Source organism: Coturnix japonica, chromosome 4, assembly GCF_054131305.1.
Source record: "Coturnix japonica strain WE chromosome 4, WE-NBRP24, whole genome shotgun sequence".
In the NCBI taxonomy this organism is placed as follows: Eukaryota; Metazoa; Chordata; class Aves; order Galliformes; family Phasianidae; genus Coturnix; species Coturnix japonica.
In genome coordinates this window covers 88,308,936-88,325,806 of record NC_140666.1, presented here as the reverse complement: position 1 = coordinate 88,325,806, position 16,871 = coordinate 88,308,936, and the positions used below count along the sequence as shown (strand labels likewise).

Sequence of the window (16,871 nt, the reverse complement as noted above, 5' to 3'; positions counted from 1 at the left end):
ATCCATCCCCCACAATTTAGCTCATTTATTCTAGTGTGGTACAAATCCATTTGATGAAAAATCCTATGGTGGAAAGCAGATGAGAAGAATCTTCTCTTTTGCCTGGGTGGTGTCCAATAAATCAAACTGGAGCCTGGCATTGAACAGATTTTGAGTCTCTGGGTCTATATCTTTGCTGGCATTTTTAAGAAATGTATGCTTCCTATGGCTCAGGATCAGTGGGGAATGCTTGGCAGATAGAATAGTCCCTTGCTATTGCTCTGCTTGCAGTTTTACTTGATGCTTTGATTCCAGTTCATCCCAATATCCAGTCAAAAATCCTTCTTCAGGTCAAAGCAGCTGCCCACTGCTTTTTCCATGCCAATTCTGCCTCTTTCACCATGACTCAGACTATTTCAGGAGATATAAGGCATTGTCCTTACAATCAAAGTATCTGAATAGTTTCTCTTTCATCTTCCTCCTCTCAAATTCCACCTTAGATCAGGTCCTTCTGAGCACAACCAAATTAAAGAAGTCTGATTTTCTGTGGAAATGTGTATTTTTAGTGAATGTTTTTTAAAGTCTAAAAAGGAGCAGAGCTCACTCTGCAATCACAGAATCAAATCAAAGAATCATTAAGGCTGGAAAAGACCTCTAAGATCATCAAATCCAACCACCCACCCATCAATCTTCCTTCCGTGGGGAACGGTATATAAGTTTCCACTCATTTGCCTATCATCTGCCCATTTTAATGAAACTTGTGGGAATTTAATAGATTGGAGACCTTTAGCACTTTCTTAAATGTGACTGAGATTGATGAAAGACTTCAGCAGAGGGTGGGAAAAGGTTGACATGCACATAGGCATAGAGTGACGATATAAGCTTTGCTTTTCCTTAGGAAAAACGTGCTAAATACTCTTCTACTAGAATTGAATTAGATTCTCCTACCAGAACAGGGTCAGTCTCATCAGTGTGCTTCTACCCACAATGTCCTCCCCATCATTTATTTTACAAATTAGTTTCTGAAATATGAGCAATGCTATGCTTCCGTGAGCCCATCTTGTGCAAAATATTTTGTGAAAGGACGTCTTCTGCCCTCTGCAAAATAGCACCTTCAAAAGTAATTTTGTTCTGGCTTGAAGAAACCCTTTCTTAAACCAGATTTTGTAGCTGCCTTTCCTTCAGGATGAAGAGAAAACAAAAGCCAGGATTCTGTTTTTCTCAACAAGTGTAAGACAAGGATTTTTCTTGTACTGAGGGATTCCTTGTCTGAGTAAGCTGTTGCTTGTGGGGGGACGGGTTGCAGGGATCCTTATGTTGTTGTCTTTGGCCTTGTGTGGCACTAGCTCACACTGGCACTGATTTTATGCAATCATTAAGGTTCAAAAAGACCTCTGGCATCGTGAGGTCCAAATATCAACCCATCAACCCACTAACCATGTCCATCAAAATCAAATCCAAAGAATAACAAACATAGGAGCCCACCACCCAGACTGGACTACTCTTGTTAAAAACCAAGAGCCCTGGAGGTACCATCCCAGGTACATGATTCCAAGGGATGGTTGTTCCTCTTGGATGCTTCTGGAGTGATGATAAAAAAAGGCTTTGCCTTCACTCCTCCTATGGTCACAACTGGGATCCCAGTAGGGATTTTCATGCTCCCTAGACACTGAAGAGTGGATGGGAAGCAGAGCTGTATTATCCTTTTCTTATTTATTTCCTCTTGCATCACACTGGAGACAGGAGATAACTACCTACAGGTGTTGTATGGAGGATTCTGGTTCCTTTAACCACTGTGTAAATGTCTACTGAAAGGACAAATTCAGCACCTAACTTTGTTAGTGGCTTTCCATTAGCAGAAGAGCCAATGAGTTCTCTATGGTGTGTTTCTTAAGAGAGTGTTGAAGTGTAGATTCTTCTGTGTCTAATAAAAGGTTGAGCTCATACAGCATTGAGCTTTTCCTCACCTGGGCATGTTGCTTCCATTAAATTTCAAAATATCTAGACTAGGTTATATCTCATGTGTCTACAGCTGAGGTGGAGGAGCTACTGATGAGACAACCAAAGGAACATCAACTGTATCACACAAAATACCCTTTAATACCTGCCCAGCATCTCTGAGGAGCCTCCAGTTATGTTCCCTTGTCAGGTCTTTGGCAAACGAAGAGGCATCCTGGCATAAATCACGACCATTATATGTGATAACCAGATAAGGCAGCTTGGTAGAGGTCTACTACACATCCAACAAAAGACATAGCCCATTAGGGCAATCTTGTAATCAGGATTTCATCTCTTGTTGAACAACCTGCAGCTTAAAAAGTCTCATTAGCCATGAAAACCAGCAATTGTGTTAAAACTGGAGATGGCATCTTATGCTTGGGGACGTGTTTCACAAACCCAAGAGCTAAATTACTCAGCTGATAAATAGACTGTGGAGGTATTTAGAAACTAGAGCTGGTTTAAAGAAGCACGTTTGCAGATTATTCAAGCACAGAGAAACGACCGAGAGCACTCACTGCATACATAGGTCCCGTTACTTAAAATTTGTAGTAGCTTCTCAGTGCTGATGTGATAAATATTCATTTTGTTTAATTAAGGTGGAAGCTGTGCTGCAGAAAAACGCAAAGACGTGCACAGCCTAACACAGACACTGCTGGCAGAGCCAGTTGCAGATGTTCTGATTACTCAGCCCATGCTATGCAGAGCTGGGAGGCTTTTCTCATCACTTATCCCCATTCAGGCAACAGTTGGTCAACAGTCAATTATTACTTCTCGCAAACTCACGACAAATGGAATAAGAAAGTCAAAATGTTTTGATATTTTCGGGAGAAAACAGAGCACATTCATTGCATTTTAAATGTGACGTCTCATGCTGAAATGCACCTGAGTGCTCATTTCTTAATTAACTTCTTTTCATCCTTTCCTTAAATTGGAACATTATGTTTAACTTCAAACGAAAGTGTTATTAGTTTCCAATCACTGTTTCACTTTCATTAAAAATACATACATTTATAACATATCCAATTGGCTCCGAACACTCTCTCGTGTTTGTCCAGCTAGCAAATACAAAGACCATTCCACTTAACCATTTACAACCTTCTTTCCAATGAGAACTGCTCAGTTTATGGATTTGCAGCAAACTTCACTGATTTCTCTGAATTTCAGACCCACTTCCTGAGCTGTAAAATCACAGACTGGACTTTGCAGAAGTTTATGTCCTCCTCCTAGATAGCACTGAATGATTAGCTGACTTGAATCGGAAAATGCAATTAATAAAAGGGAGGTGAAATCAAAGGCAGCATACTTCGTAGTCACAAAATAAATGAACTTTTGCTGTGTTTATATTATGCACATAATATGGCAGGAAGTGGAGATCAAAACTGTGTTTATAAAGAACTTGCATGCTTGGAAGAAGAAAATGAGTTCAGAGGAGGCACTTAAGGAATAAAGCCTGGATTTCTAGCTGGCGTAAATCAGCATTTTCCTTTTACTTCAGTGCAACAGTTGTGACTTGCATCACTGCAGGAGCTGGTTCAAGGGTTTCAAAGAAGGACAGAGTTCCCTCATGGGAGCTGAGGTACTCTCTGATTCTAGGTTTCATAGCTAGAGAAGCTTAGCACAGCCTGAGATAAACCACCAACATCCCTACTCACACTGGGTGAACACTTAGCAGAGCTGAGAGTGTTTCCCTACTCTGAGATGAGAAGTGTGGTGGACTGTGGAACACAAAGTTCCCACACAATGGTGTGACAGAACTCCCTGCTTGGCTGGGCTCTGTGCAAAGCCCATCGTGTATATTCAGAAGTTATTTTAACACTTTTGCTTTCTCCCCTGATTTAGCTACATCACCCCAGATGATTAATCTGATCCCTTGAGCTGATGATTGCTGTTCTGTGAGATGATGGTGAAAAGCTCTGGGTTCTCTGCATTCTGTGGGCCATGTGTCCTGCTCCAGGTCCCAACACAACATCAGCTTCCTGAGAAGTCATCAGGTCTCATGTTTCAGCCTCTGACATAGATTCATAGAATCCTTAAAGTTGGAAAAGACCTCCAAGATCACCAACCAACCACCCATCCCCACCATGCCCACTAACCATGTCCTGTGCAGAGTTAAACTTCCCTCATCTCCAGCATCACCACCAGTTCCCAGCTGGGGTGAGAGCCCTGAGCACATGGAGGCAGATCAGGTGCCCTCCCCAAAACTGGGATGAAGGGAAAATGGGGACAGAACTGTAAAGCCGTTGGGAACCATTATGCCATAATTACAGCCTGTTCGAAACAGAGCTGCTTCCTGCCTCCCCAGCCTGAACTCCATTAATTAAAGTGCTGAATGCAGAATAAATTAATTAAACCTTTTTTTTTGGTTGTTGTTGCTATTTTATCCAGTTGCTGTATATTTTGATGGATTATGCACCTCCGTTTAATAAATACTGAACAAGTGTTAATTAACTGGATTAATTCACTGCTGGTTTCTTGACCTATCTGTTACCTTTCCCTCAACTCCACACCTGAGTTGTGTCCTAGAAGTTTATACCAAGAAGTAAGGACCTGGGGCTCTGGCTGGGACAGGGGACAGGGTCACTTACCAAAAGGCAGGACGAAGAAGAAGGGGAACCAACAGAGGATGAAAACGCCCACAACAATGGCAAGAGTCTTGGCTGCTTTTTTCTCACGGGAGAACTTGAGGAGACGCACAGAGAGGGAGCTCCTGAAGTTGTGCCCTTTGCTCCGGGTGCTGGAGAGAGGCTCCTCCAGCACGCTGCGGCAGTGGATGCGCAGTACCACCTCCATGGATTTATTCCTCTCCTTCTTGACCCCCGCCTCCAAGCTCCGGGTTGTCCTCCTGGCCACCACATAGATCCTGAAGTACATCACCAGGATGACCATGAGAGGCAGGTAGAAGGAGAAAAGGGATGAGAACAGGGCATAGCCTGGCTCCTCGGTGATGCTACAGATGCTCTCATCCGGTGGCGGTGGCTCCTTCCACCCCAGCAGCGGCCCAATGGAGATGACCATGGAGGAGAGCCAGACCACCACCAGGATGACCCCAGCCTTCCTCTCTGTCATGATGGTGGGATACTTGAGGGAATACTTGACGCCGATATACCTGTCCACGGAGATGATGCACAAGCTCATGATGGAGGCAGAGCAGCACAGCACGTCCACCGCTGCCCAGATGTTGCAGAAGATGCGGCCAAACACCCAAAAACCCAACACCTCCAAGGTGGCTGAAAAGGGCAGCACGGTGGTGCTGAGCAGCAGGTCGGCGATGGCCAGGTTAACGATGAAGTAGTTGGTGACTGTCTGCAGGTGCCGGTTGCAAGCCACTGACAGGATGACAAGGATGTTGCCCACGATGGCTGAGAGGATGAAGACAGCCAAGAAGACCCCGACGCCGACCGCCTGCACGTCCAAGGCGAATGTCAGCGTGGTGCCGTTTCCTTCGGGGGACTCCTCACCTTGCAGCCCCCAGGACTGGTTGGCACCGCTCTGGCTGCCCTGTCCCGTCCTGTTCCCACTCAAGCTGCCATTGCTCAGCTCAGGGAAAGTCATCGTAAAAAAAGTCCAGGCTCCATGGAGGGCGAGGAGAAATCGATGCCGAGGCTCAGCTTCCCCGGCATGATCCTCGCAGCCCCCTCCACGACTCTCTCAGCACCTCACCCCCAAAAACCGGGGCAAGGTCTGCCTCCCCCGAGCCGGGATGGAGTGATCTCCCAGCCTTCTTCACGCCGGATTGCGGTGCCCCCCTCCCCGCGACAGCCCCGCCGCCGTCCCACCGGGGGGGGCAGCGAGGACGGGGCCCCCCCGCTGCCCTCTCATACTCCGGGGCTGCGCTGGGGCAGCGGCTGAGCAGCGTTCGGTTTTCTCTGTTCGCTTTCCCCGCTCGGTCGATAGAGCTCCGGGAGGGGCGAAGGGAGGGGAAGGAGGGGTGGGCCGGTCCGGGGGGTGTCAGGTGGAGGAGGAGGAGGAGGAGGAGAAGGAGGAGGCGGTGCGGCTCTACGGGGCGAGGCGAGCTCCGGGGCAGGGAGAAGCGTGTAGAGCACCCCGCGAAGAGGCGAAGGGATGGAGGGGACAGGCACCCGCTCGCGGGGACAGGACCCACTCGGCTGGAGTCACCCGCTCGGGGAGATGGGACTCACACGGGGGAGATAGGAACCCCCAGGGATGGACACGCGTGGGAGAGTAGGGAAGCATCACAACGGGGGCGGGCAGCGGCGGGGGGAGCGGGAGAACATTCGTGGGCGTCATCAGGCACCGCTCGGGGGTTCAGGCAGCGCTGGGATGCAGACACCTCGGAACGGGGCAGCACTCGGGGGCCGCCGACCCGCCGCCCGCAGCCGCCAGGGAGCAGCAGAGCGCACGGATTGCCCGGCGGTGCTGTCAGACATCGCAACCCCCCACTCGCCCTCTCCGGGGGTCGTCAGTGTGCGGTGGGGCTGAGGAGAGGATGTGGTACCCACTGTGCCACAGACCCGGCCTCTATACCCCACCGAGAGGCTGTTTGGAAGGGATGGTGGGTCACCCACATCTTCAGTGTCCCATTGAGAGTGTTTCCTGCAGGGTTGGCAGCCCCCTCCATCCCCAGCCTTTGCATCTCACTAGAACGATGTTTTGCAAGGCAAGAAACCCTCATCCCTCGCTCTTCATCTTCAGCATCCCACCACAATGATTCCCTACAATGTTGACTGTTACCCTCTCGCTCTAGCATCCCAACAGAGTGATGCCCTAAAAGCTGGAAAACTCATTCCCTCACTCCCCATCTTTAGCATCCCACCACAATGATGCCCAGCAAGGCTGGAAACCATCACCTCCTACCACCCATCTCCAACATCCCACTGGAACGATGCCTTACAAGGCTGGTAGGTCTCTTTTCACGCCAGGACAGGACTTCCAGCAAGCATCCTTGCCAGCACTGATCCTCCCCCCAAGCTCCTCCAGCCCATGTATCCTGCCTGGTTTGTGAGTATGGTGCCCCTTGTTCATCCCTTGTAACAGCAGCAGGAGCGATAGATGTCTTGCATTCAGTGGCAGCTCTGTGTCTGCAACTTAACCCTGCTGCAGGACTTTGAAACAGCACTGTATGATTAAAACATGTACAGGCGCATATTTCTGGATAATTGAAGCTGTGTTGTTGTGTTTTATTGTTTATTTGTTTGTTTTTTTGTTTCCCACTGATAAAACCAGATCCTGTTTATGCTGGTTGCCTCCCAGTGACCCTATTCTTCTGCCTCCATACATTGTGATGGGGACTGACTCCAGTGTAGGACAGTTTTCTCTCAGCTGCTTTCGACTCTACACAGGAAATATTTCCTTGCAGTGTGTTTACCCATGAGTTTTCAACTTTCTTTTCTTAACATAAATAAAATTACATTAAAAAAAGGCTTTAAAGGGCAGTTCAAGTAGATAGTGAGGTGATTTGACTAACGGAGCAGGGCACGTCTGTTGATTCAGTGGATATGAGAGTGAGCAAAAAATGATAGTACATAAATTCACATATATTTTCCTTGACATTCACTGCAGGAAATGACACATTATTGATCTTCCTAATTTCTTCTGTGCACTTTTCTGACCCTTAAGATTTAACCCATCTTCCTAGAGCTGGGTTTTTGACCCTGCTGGGAACAAGCTCAGTAGAGCAACTGGAACATGCAAGCAATCAAGAGCAAATACTGTACAAGGAAAATATTCAGAAGGATGGTTTTGCTCTGCTTAAAAATAATAAAAAAGAGATTTTTAAAATGGGAATTAAAAGGAAACACTTAACACTTGAGATCAAATTATTCATTTTCCTTATGTTTTGATGAAAACATGTCAACCAGCAAAATGGATTATTGTTTCTTATTAGGATGCTCAACTCAGCATGGGATGATTGCAACACATGGAGTTTCGTAGCTGTATCTCTGTAGCTACAAAGATTGCTGTCTACATAAACATATCTCAACTATTCTATGTGACAGGGAGAGATGATAACAAATGCCAATAGGGTGAAGATTCCATTTACCCTGAGACTTGTCCTTCTTGGGTGAGCTCTGCTCTTGCCCATGTTGTTGGGACATGACCCATGAGCCCTTTGGGGTTGCGTTGACTTCTTTCTCCTCCAAACAAGGGAGAGCACATCCTACACCATCACCAAAGCTCAGCTAACAAGCATCAACTCATTAAAATCCATCTACCTCACTGCTTTCCATCTGTCTCTTTGTTTCAGTCTAAACTGGAGCTATTACAGTTAATTTAAGATGAGAAGGGACAGGTTTATGGTAACTCACTTACACCCAAATCCACATGCTCCTGTAGGACTATATGGAGGAACAGAAGTGCCTGAAAGTAATGCAGCTCTTTGAGACCTTGGGACATGGCCAATCTTTTTGGTTGGAGCTGGAAGGAGGTGCAGCTTTTTCTCCCCTTTCGTAGAATCATGGAATCATTAAGGTTGGAAAAGACCTCTAAGATCCAACTCTAAGGTCCAGCCATCGGTCCATCACAACCATGGCCACTTTGACATGCTGTTGTCCAACCATCAATCCATCATCATCAGCATGGGCACTTTGGCAGTTCTTTCCTCCTTGTATTGTATCTTCTGTCATAGAATCATAGAGTCATAGAATCACCAAGGTTGGAAAAGACCTACAAGATCATCCACTTCAACCTGTCTGGGGCTGAGTTTACCCTAGGACTTGAATTTCAGGCACAGGTAGCTCTGCATGGCACTGTGCATGGGGCTTTTAAAATAAAAGTCACATGAAGCCCATGAACATATGTAGTACACCATGCCAGTTACAACTTGTGCATGTGCCTTGTAAAGGGAAGGCAGTTTTTAAGTGCAGAAGACCACAGCTTAAAGCACTTTGATCCACATTTGCATGCATCCCAGATTTGCACTCACAGTGCTGTGCCCTTGGTGCACCTTTCCTCTGCAAAGGAGAATGAGCTGTGGTGCAGCTGCCTGCAGCATCCCCTGGGCCCAGTGACTGGAGAGATGGATCCTGTTCTCATCATGCTGGAATTATAGTATTTAAGTGATTGTAGAGATGTGCATAACTTGCCATAGGCCAGCGATTCAATGATCCCCTGGGAAACGGGTCCGATCTTCACTGCCATGTCCAGCTGGAGGCTGGTGAGCTCTGCTTGCTTCTCTGATCCTCTGACCCCAAGGCTTTAAACATAATAAAACATGGGATAGAAGTGATTGTGAGCGATGATTCAAACCTGTGCTGCTGTCTTGGTTTAAAGAATAAGAAATAAAAAGCACTAAAATTCTCAGCTCATCTCTCATGGTGCTGCTCCCTGAACTATCCCAGCCACTGTCACATCAACACCATTAATATCTTTTAGTGCATTTGTTACTTTTCTGCTGTATCTGTGAATGCGTCTTCTTGCTTGTTCCTTTCCTGTTTTTTTATGTTTATTTATTTCTAAATGTCATTTTATTTTTCCTTTTTACTGTCTTTCTGCAGTCCTGGTGGCCACCAGTGGTCTCTAGACAACACATGGGAAGGCAATGGTGACCCAAGCCCCCTTAATAAGGACAGATTTACTTCTTCCAAATCCATCTGCTGCTCTAGTGTTTTCCTCCTGCAGCAGACCCCAGTGCCTCCCTATCCTCTCCAATAGAATGTCTCCCATGATACAACATACACTTTCTTTTTGCTGTTATTCCTTGTTGCCAGTTGATGTGAAGACTAATTTATGAACTTCTTATGGGCTTTAGTTTAATTTTTGGATAGCTGTATAGAAAAAGACAAAGGGAAAAAGAGAGAAAAATAAAAGACAGGAAAGGAAAAGGGTAACGAAACACATTAACTTTTCTTTGATCATTCTTATAGTGCAAGACAGGGATTTCTTGGAAAGAAACCAGTGGAGGGCCACAAAGATGGTGAAGGGCCTGGAGCATCTCCCCTATGAAAGGCTAAGTGAACTGGGTCTGTTTAGCCTTGAGAAAAGAAGACTGAGAGGGGACCTGAAGGAGATAAGCCTGGTTTGCAGAGCTGATTGGAAGTGTTTGTTTTTCCAGTGGAAATGTTGATGTGTTCAAAATGAAGCATTCCATGGGGATGTTCTGCTTTGTCTTTTCAGTCTTTTAAGAATAAAGCTTCTTAATACCAAGAGGAACATTTTCAGGTTTGTATTTCAAAATGGATTTGGGGTGTGTGTGTATTGGGAGGGGGTGGGAAGAGAGAAATGGGCAAAATGTAAAACCAATTACTTCAGAAACAGCAGGCAGAATTAACAATTAGCAGAACACTTGCTAATGATTAGTTTAAAAAGAACAGTCATTGATGTACGGAGTAAAAATAAATAGTAGCACAAAAGATACATCAAAGCAGAGCTAAATATATGAATCAAAATGCTACAGAAGGTCAAAACTGCAATGAAAGTCTTCTCTGTCACCACAGAAGAATATTTGTGATGACAGTTTGTTTCTCTTTGAGAAATTTCCCCTTCTCCAAATGTTGGTATTTATTTGCCATTTGTATTTTTCCAACTGGGGAGGAACTCAGACAAGCAGCTGCCCCAAATGGCAGGTATGGTAACAGCCCTGAACAAATCCCCCTCTGATGTGTTAAAGTTTGCTTCCCATGAATGTCTTTTTCTTTCCTACAAAGAAAAGCCCTGAGAAAAAGCTTTGTAAAAAGGATGCCAGACTAAGACTTGGCTCACAAATAGAAGTTTTTGTGATGTTGTTCCATTCCAGCAACCATTAGGTAACCATAAGGCTTGAGAAAGACCTTGTCCCAAAGGCTGCTATTTAAATAAATGAAGAATAAAAGAGATGTTTGGAGAAATGGTTTTCAGGATCACTAGGAGGAGAGGAGGGGAGGGTTAGCAAAGAGTCCCAGGTGTTTGGCTTGAGGACTTCAAGGTCAGGTTAGATGAGGCTGTGGGGAACCTGATGCCAGATTGCAACTCTGCCTGCAATTGGGGATTGGAACTAGACTATCACTGAGGTCCTTTCTAACCCAAGTCATTCTAACATTCTGCAATTCTATCATTCTATGACTTCTTCATTGCCATCAGGAGCAGGGAACACATTTGGTGCCAAATCTCTCTGGACACGGTGACCACGTGTGAAGGCACCTCTGAGCTTTGAGGCATCCTGGGCATGAAGGTGCTGAAGGGATATGGAGAAAGCAAGAAGAGAGATTGCTCTGCTAGCAGGGCTGGGGCAGAAGGCTGAGCTGACCTATGGTGTTCATCCAGGTCAGGAGTATGTTATGCATGGAAGATAGTGATCTTTGAATCACAGAGTCACTGAATCATTAAGGTTGGAAAATACCACTAAAGTCATCAAGTCCAATCATCCAAACTTTGGTTCACTTTAAGCCCAGTACCCTAAACCCTTCTGGCAATGTAATTTGCACGATGAATCTATATAAATCTAAATAAAAACATAAATGCATGTAAATACGATATCTATAAATTCAACTTATTTTGTGCTTTCTTGCAGTAGCTTGTGTGCTTTCTCAAGTGAACACAGAGATCTCCCAGCCTTTAATTTAGCACAAATAAACACAAACAAATATAAATCCATGGCATGGAAATGTCTGGCAGAGGCTCAGGCTAAAATTAAACGCCACAGACTGGGTTCTGTTCCTCAGCTTTGCCTTCGGGAAGGAACAATCAGAGTTACTTTGGCAGCTACTTTGTGATAGGGAAAAAGATCTGGGGTCAGTAAGTGTGCATTTATTATTCTTTTCGAATGTCACTAAAAGTAGTAGAGAATGAGGAATAAATGTTGGGGTCATCTATTTGTGTGGCATTAAGTTCACAGCCTGACTGGCCTCCTCCTCCCATGCCCCCTTTGAGGCAAGTGTCACCAAAGGAGTGCTTAGGATGAGGACTTGGCGCAGGTACCGCTGAGAGGTTGGACCCAACATCCACATGCACACTGTGACCTTCCTTCTGATGGCTGAGACTTGGGGGTAGCTCATTGTATAACCTCTGGGAGAAAACAAGCTCTCTTGCATTACTATTTTCAGCCACCAGCTTTGTTTGCCCCTTGCAGTTTAGTTTCCATTTGGTGTGTTGCTTTGTAATTTGGTTTCCTTTACAGTTTAACTCCATACTCCATTGCAGAAGCCAAATTTTAAAGAGTGTAAATTGTGCTTGTACTCTGATAAAGGACCATGAATGTCTTGTCTCCATGAAATGATTGCAAAACAAAGGGAGTATAGGAAAAATAAATATTATAGGGAAGGGAATAGGAAAGGGAATATAGGAAAAATAAATGCAATCTATCATTTCTTTTCCAGGTTTTAATGCCAACGAGTGGCAATGAAGTCTTCCTCCTGTAGACCCTTTCAACACAATTAAAGGTATTCACCATCGCTCTGGGAACAAATTCTGACATCATTCTCCCACCAAAATAAAGACACTATCTTGTCTTACATCTTCTGAGAGATCTGGCCCAACATATGGTTGTTCTGTCCTGATGGCTTTCTTCTTCATCCAGGACAAACACAGTCCCTCCCTGCAGAGGCTGGTCTTGACAGTTCACAGAATCACAGAATCACAGAATCACAGAATTACCCGGGTTGGAAGGGACCTCAAGGATCATGTAGCTCCAACCCCCCTGCCCAGCAGGGCCACCAAACATACACCCTTACTAGATCAGGTTGCCCAGGGCCCCGTCCAACCTGGCCTTGAACACCTCCAAGGACGGGGCATCCACAACCTCACTGGGCAGCCTGTTCCAGGACCTAACCACTCTTCTAGACAGTTCTGCTGATCTACAACACTTGGGAGTGTGGATAGGCTAAAGGAAGCTCATCTCCTTCTGTTCATGAGAGTCTCAAAAGCTTTTTGGGTCTGTGGCATGGGTAAATTAGGATCTCCCCCTTATGCTTCTCTTTTTCATTCTGTTAAAATGTGGCCCATTGTGCAGTGCAAGCCTATGGCAACACCAAGAACAGAAGGAAGATATCTGCTTAACCCCATGACCACATCTTGATGACCAGCTCTATCTTCCCTGTCCACATCATGGAAAGTAAGACGTGCATTTCTGGGTCTTTTTGCTCAAAAGGGCTCTTGCCAATGCCCAAACTAAACCAATTAACGGTGTCCCCATGAACGATGACAACCCAATAGTTTTCTAGCCTGGGAATACTACCTTCAATAAAGACATTGTATTTGTACAAACACCCAAAGTTGTTACAAGAAGAGCAAAATAACATCTCCAGCTGCTAGTCCAAAAATTGCAACGTGATACAACCTATGGAGTTAAAAGCGATAATGAACTTAGCAACAGGCACAGAAATGGGCATGTAAAATCATTAGCCAGATGTTTGCTTTTCACATGACACGTGCAGTAGAGGTTTGTTCTTTGCCCCCTGGCTCTAAAGTTGCTGCATGAATGCATCCTGATTTAGAGGCCAGAAGAAAACATTGCCTTTGTCTTGGTTAGCAAACGTGAGAAAACACTGCTGATCAACCTCTAGTTTGGAGGTGAACCAGGTCAGTGTAGCCCCATTAAGATAAGTTTTGCAAAAGCAGTGACTTCACTGAGCTGTTGAGTCTTTGTGGATGGCAGCATCAGTTTCTTATCAGTCGATCCCAAGTAGTTCTGTGATCCTCATCACTTGGCTTCCCAGCACATGGCTTTTTGTTATTAGGCAGAGCTAGGGAGGAAAATGGGTAGTGCTAAATATAAATGTGCCTTAGCTGATACTCCAGAGAAATAGGTACAGCTTCTGGAGACAGTGGCTCTCTGCAGATGCATATAGTTGATTTGCTATGGATAGAATCATTAAGGTTGGAACAGACCTCTGAAATCATCAAATCCAACTGTCAACCCATCACCACCATGCCCATTAAACCACAGCAGACCTACATGGTGCAACCTCACATCTGTTTGTGACACCTGTTTGCTCTCCAGGACTTAAGGTGGTCACCTCCTGTTCCTCTGTGCTGCAGCTCAGTAGTTCAGCCACACTTTGCAGGAAATCACTTGATAATTGTATCATATTCCTTTTTCTCTAAACTCCCAGAGTGCTGGGTGTCAAATCCAAACCCCTTAGATATGTTCAGGCTGGACCAAGCTATGAATAATCTAATCGAGCTGCAGATGTCTCCGTTCATTGCAGGGCAGTTGGACTAGATGACCTTTAAGGGTCTCTACCAACTCAATAGATTATATGATTCTGTGATCCCGTGATCAAATCTGTTTTCTTTTTTCCACTGGCAAATTATTATCCTCATTTACTGAGAATCTCCTTCAAATTATACCTCCCAGTTGTGAGATAATTTCAAAAGCATTTTGCATATTATCCTCCCATTAAAGGCAAAGAAACAAGGGTATTAATCAAGATCCTTCTGGGAAAGTAGCCAAGCCTTCTGTCTCCACCATTAGATTTCCTGGATCACTGCAGTTGCACGTGACCTGTGTTGGTCACCTGCCCTCACAAGGCTGCAGGGTACAAAGTGTGGGGGAAATGGGGGATATTTTGACATATCTTGTCATGTTTCCTAATTTTTTTCCTTTCTGAGCATTTTCTTGGAGGTCAGATAGTCCTTGTTGTGGTGATACTGGCAGGGCACATGGTAGAGTCATGCTTTCTTCTGATGATGATTCCATGGGGGTCTGCTTGCGCTACTGCCTCTCAAGAGGAATCCAAGTTTTACATGCTAGTCAGGAACAACCTCCCCAAAGGCAATATCTGAATCAGTCTTTCTGATCTTGGCTGTTAGGCTTGAAACCTAATGAGTCAATCAGACAGAAGACATGACTCCCAAAGACTCATGGAAATTACTGGGCAGAAGACAATGAATAATCTTGCGTCAGCTAAAGAGCTAAATCAGGCCGGGGAAGATCAGTCATTATTAAAATGATCATCATTATTTTTAGTAGGGATTGGAATATAAATATACAGAGAGGAAAAGTAGAGAAATACACTTCCAGAAAAGTGTGCATTAAAAGAAGCTTATAAAACTGGTAGGTGCACAAAACAGATTTTTTCAGCTCTGTTCCAGGAAGGAAATGGGATTTAGTATTTGCTCTGCAGTGTTTGAATAAAACTGCGTCCAGAAAATCAAAAAAGAGGTCCTCGTTGGAAAAATTACATCGCAACACTGTTAGACGGGGGAAGCCTAGAGTGGTTCTGAAGGCTGCAGCTGCTTCCAGCTTCTGGTTTGGAGCAGTGCTGATTGCATGCAATGATGCAGGAGCAAAAAGGAAAGTGCTGTAATCTAATACAGATGTTACAGCAGTGAGTGAATCCTCAGTTTTGAGAACAGTTCTCTGGTATTCAGGAAATGACTGTGGTTAGAGATCAGTGTTTTCTACTGCTTCTCTTTCTGCCAGGACGAGGGAAAATAAATCATGAAAAATGAATGTAAAATTTGAAAAACCGAGAGGCGGTTTTAGAGTTTGTTTTTTTTTTCTCCCACATTTAAAACCATATTTGCTGGAGAAAGTGTGAGAAGCAAATGTTTGCCTTGGGTTATATTTGTTTATTCAGAATATAACTGCCAATTGCTATAGGCGACAGCGACCAGAAATCAGGTTCTCACTATCCAGGGTGCCTCCCAAATCCAAATAATTCCCTGTTAAGGGAGCACCTTAGCACAGCAGGGTCAGGGTGAATGTAAGCAAAATTAGCATGAATGCTTGCTGAATGCTAGGGAAGTAATTCGTCTAGGAGAGCTATCAGCATCCGCTCCTGTTGACTTCACACTCCTTCAAGACAGAGAATCTGCAGATGAAACAGACCAAGATGATCACTGACAAATGAAAGTAAGATGTTATTACTGAATATTGTAGAATCATAGAATCACAGGGTTGGAAAGGACCTACAAGATCATGTAGTCTAACTGTCCTCCCATTACTGTTGCTACCACAAGCTACTAAGCCATATCTTGTAGCCCCTCATCCAGATACCTCATCTTACAGGTCAGCTTTGATACAAGTTTGGCCCTGCACCCACACATATCTGGTTCAAGGGACATTAACTATAACATTTAATGATAGAAATCATAGAATTATAGGGACTGGAAGGGACCTCTGGAGGTGAGTTTTGTTATGAAATTTGACTGAGTAGATTAGGAGTTCCTAAGGTAGGAAAGGAATGGTTAAAGTTGAGGATGAAAAATCATCTGGAGTGGAGATGGAAAAATTGTTCTTTATCTCTTCCAGTGGAAGAACTGTTGTCCACTGAATGAAACTCACACATGAGATGTACATGGAGGATGTGGCCATTTAAGCAACAGGCTTTCTTGTCAGAGGATGCTGTGGCACAGAGTGATTCCAGGGAGATTCTGCACAAGTACGTGAAGAAAAGTCTTTTGGGACTTAATAAATGAGCAAATTACATGAGATTCAGGAAATCCTCTGAGCTGAAAGTCATTATCAACAGTGGGAGCGCTCAAGGGAAGTGTTCTGTTTTCATGCCATATTCTGGCTTTCCCTATGGACTGACAGAGTAACACGCGCTACTTTGATAGCTTTGAAGCCAGATCTGGGAACACTAACATCATAGAGTTCTTCTCCAAAGGCAGGCTTCCAGTTCCTCCCTGTGATGCTGTGAACAATATCATCACTCTCTGCTGTGCCCTGATAGCACTGATGTACTTCTTTAACCTGTGCTGCCCTATCCATCCCCCGACCTACCCTGAAATCTAGCGCTAGTTTTGATCTCTGTGCTCCAAGGCTGAGAGTGTTTGACACAGACGGGAGGTGGCTCTGCCATTGTGCCAATGCCACTTGTTTCCCAACTGCTGATTCTGAGGATACTCAGCTCTGTGTTCATCTGAAGGAACTGGGGAAGATTTTGTATGCTCTGCCTTCAGGACCTGGCACAAAATGTAGGCTCTACAGCTTTACTCTGAACTCTGCAATGGTAACCTTCCCTTTTCTGGCTGTGAGTGTTGCATTTCCCCAGAAGAGCTGTTTCAGCATC

General features: G+C 44.8%; 1 protein-coding gene across 2 annotated transcripts in view; it reads right to left on the bottom strand.

The window, feature by feature from the left end:
* The window catches only part of ADRA1D (adrenoceptor alpha 1D), a 38,502-nt gene extending 32,442 nt beyond the window's left edge, over positions 1–6,060 (bottom strand). The window contains exon 1 of one of the 2 annotated variants that reach the window (XM_032444193.2): positions 4,566–6,060. In XM_032444193.2, the coding sequence (XP_032300084.2) occupies positions 4,566–5,532 (967 nt within the window). In that variant the 5' untranslated portion in view covers positions 5,533–6,060. The remainder of the gene's footprint in view (positions 1–4,565) is intronic. The other variant, XM_015863039.3, reaches the window with a different exon arrangement.
* Between the last annotated feature and the right edge of the window lie 10,811 nt (positions 6,061–16,871).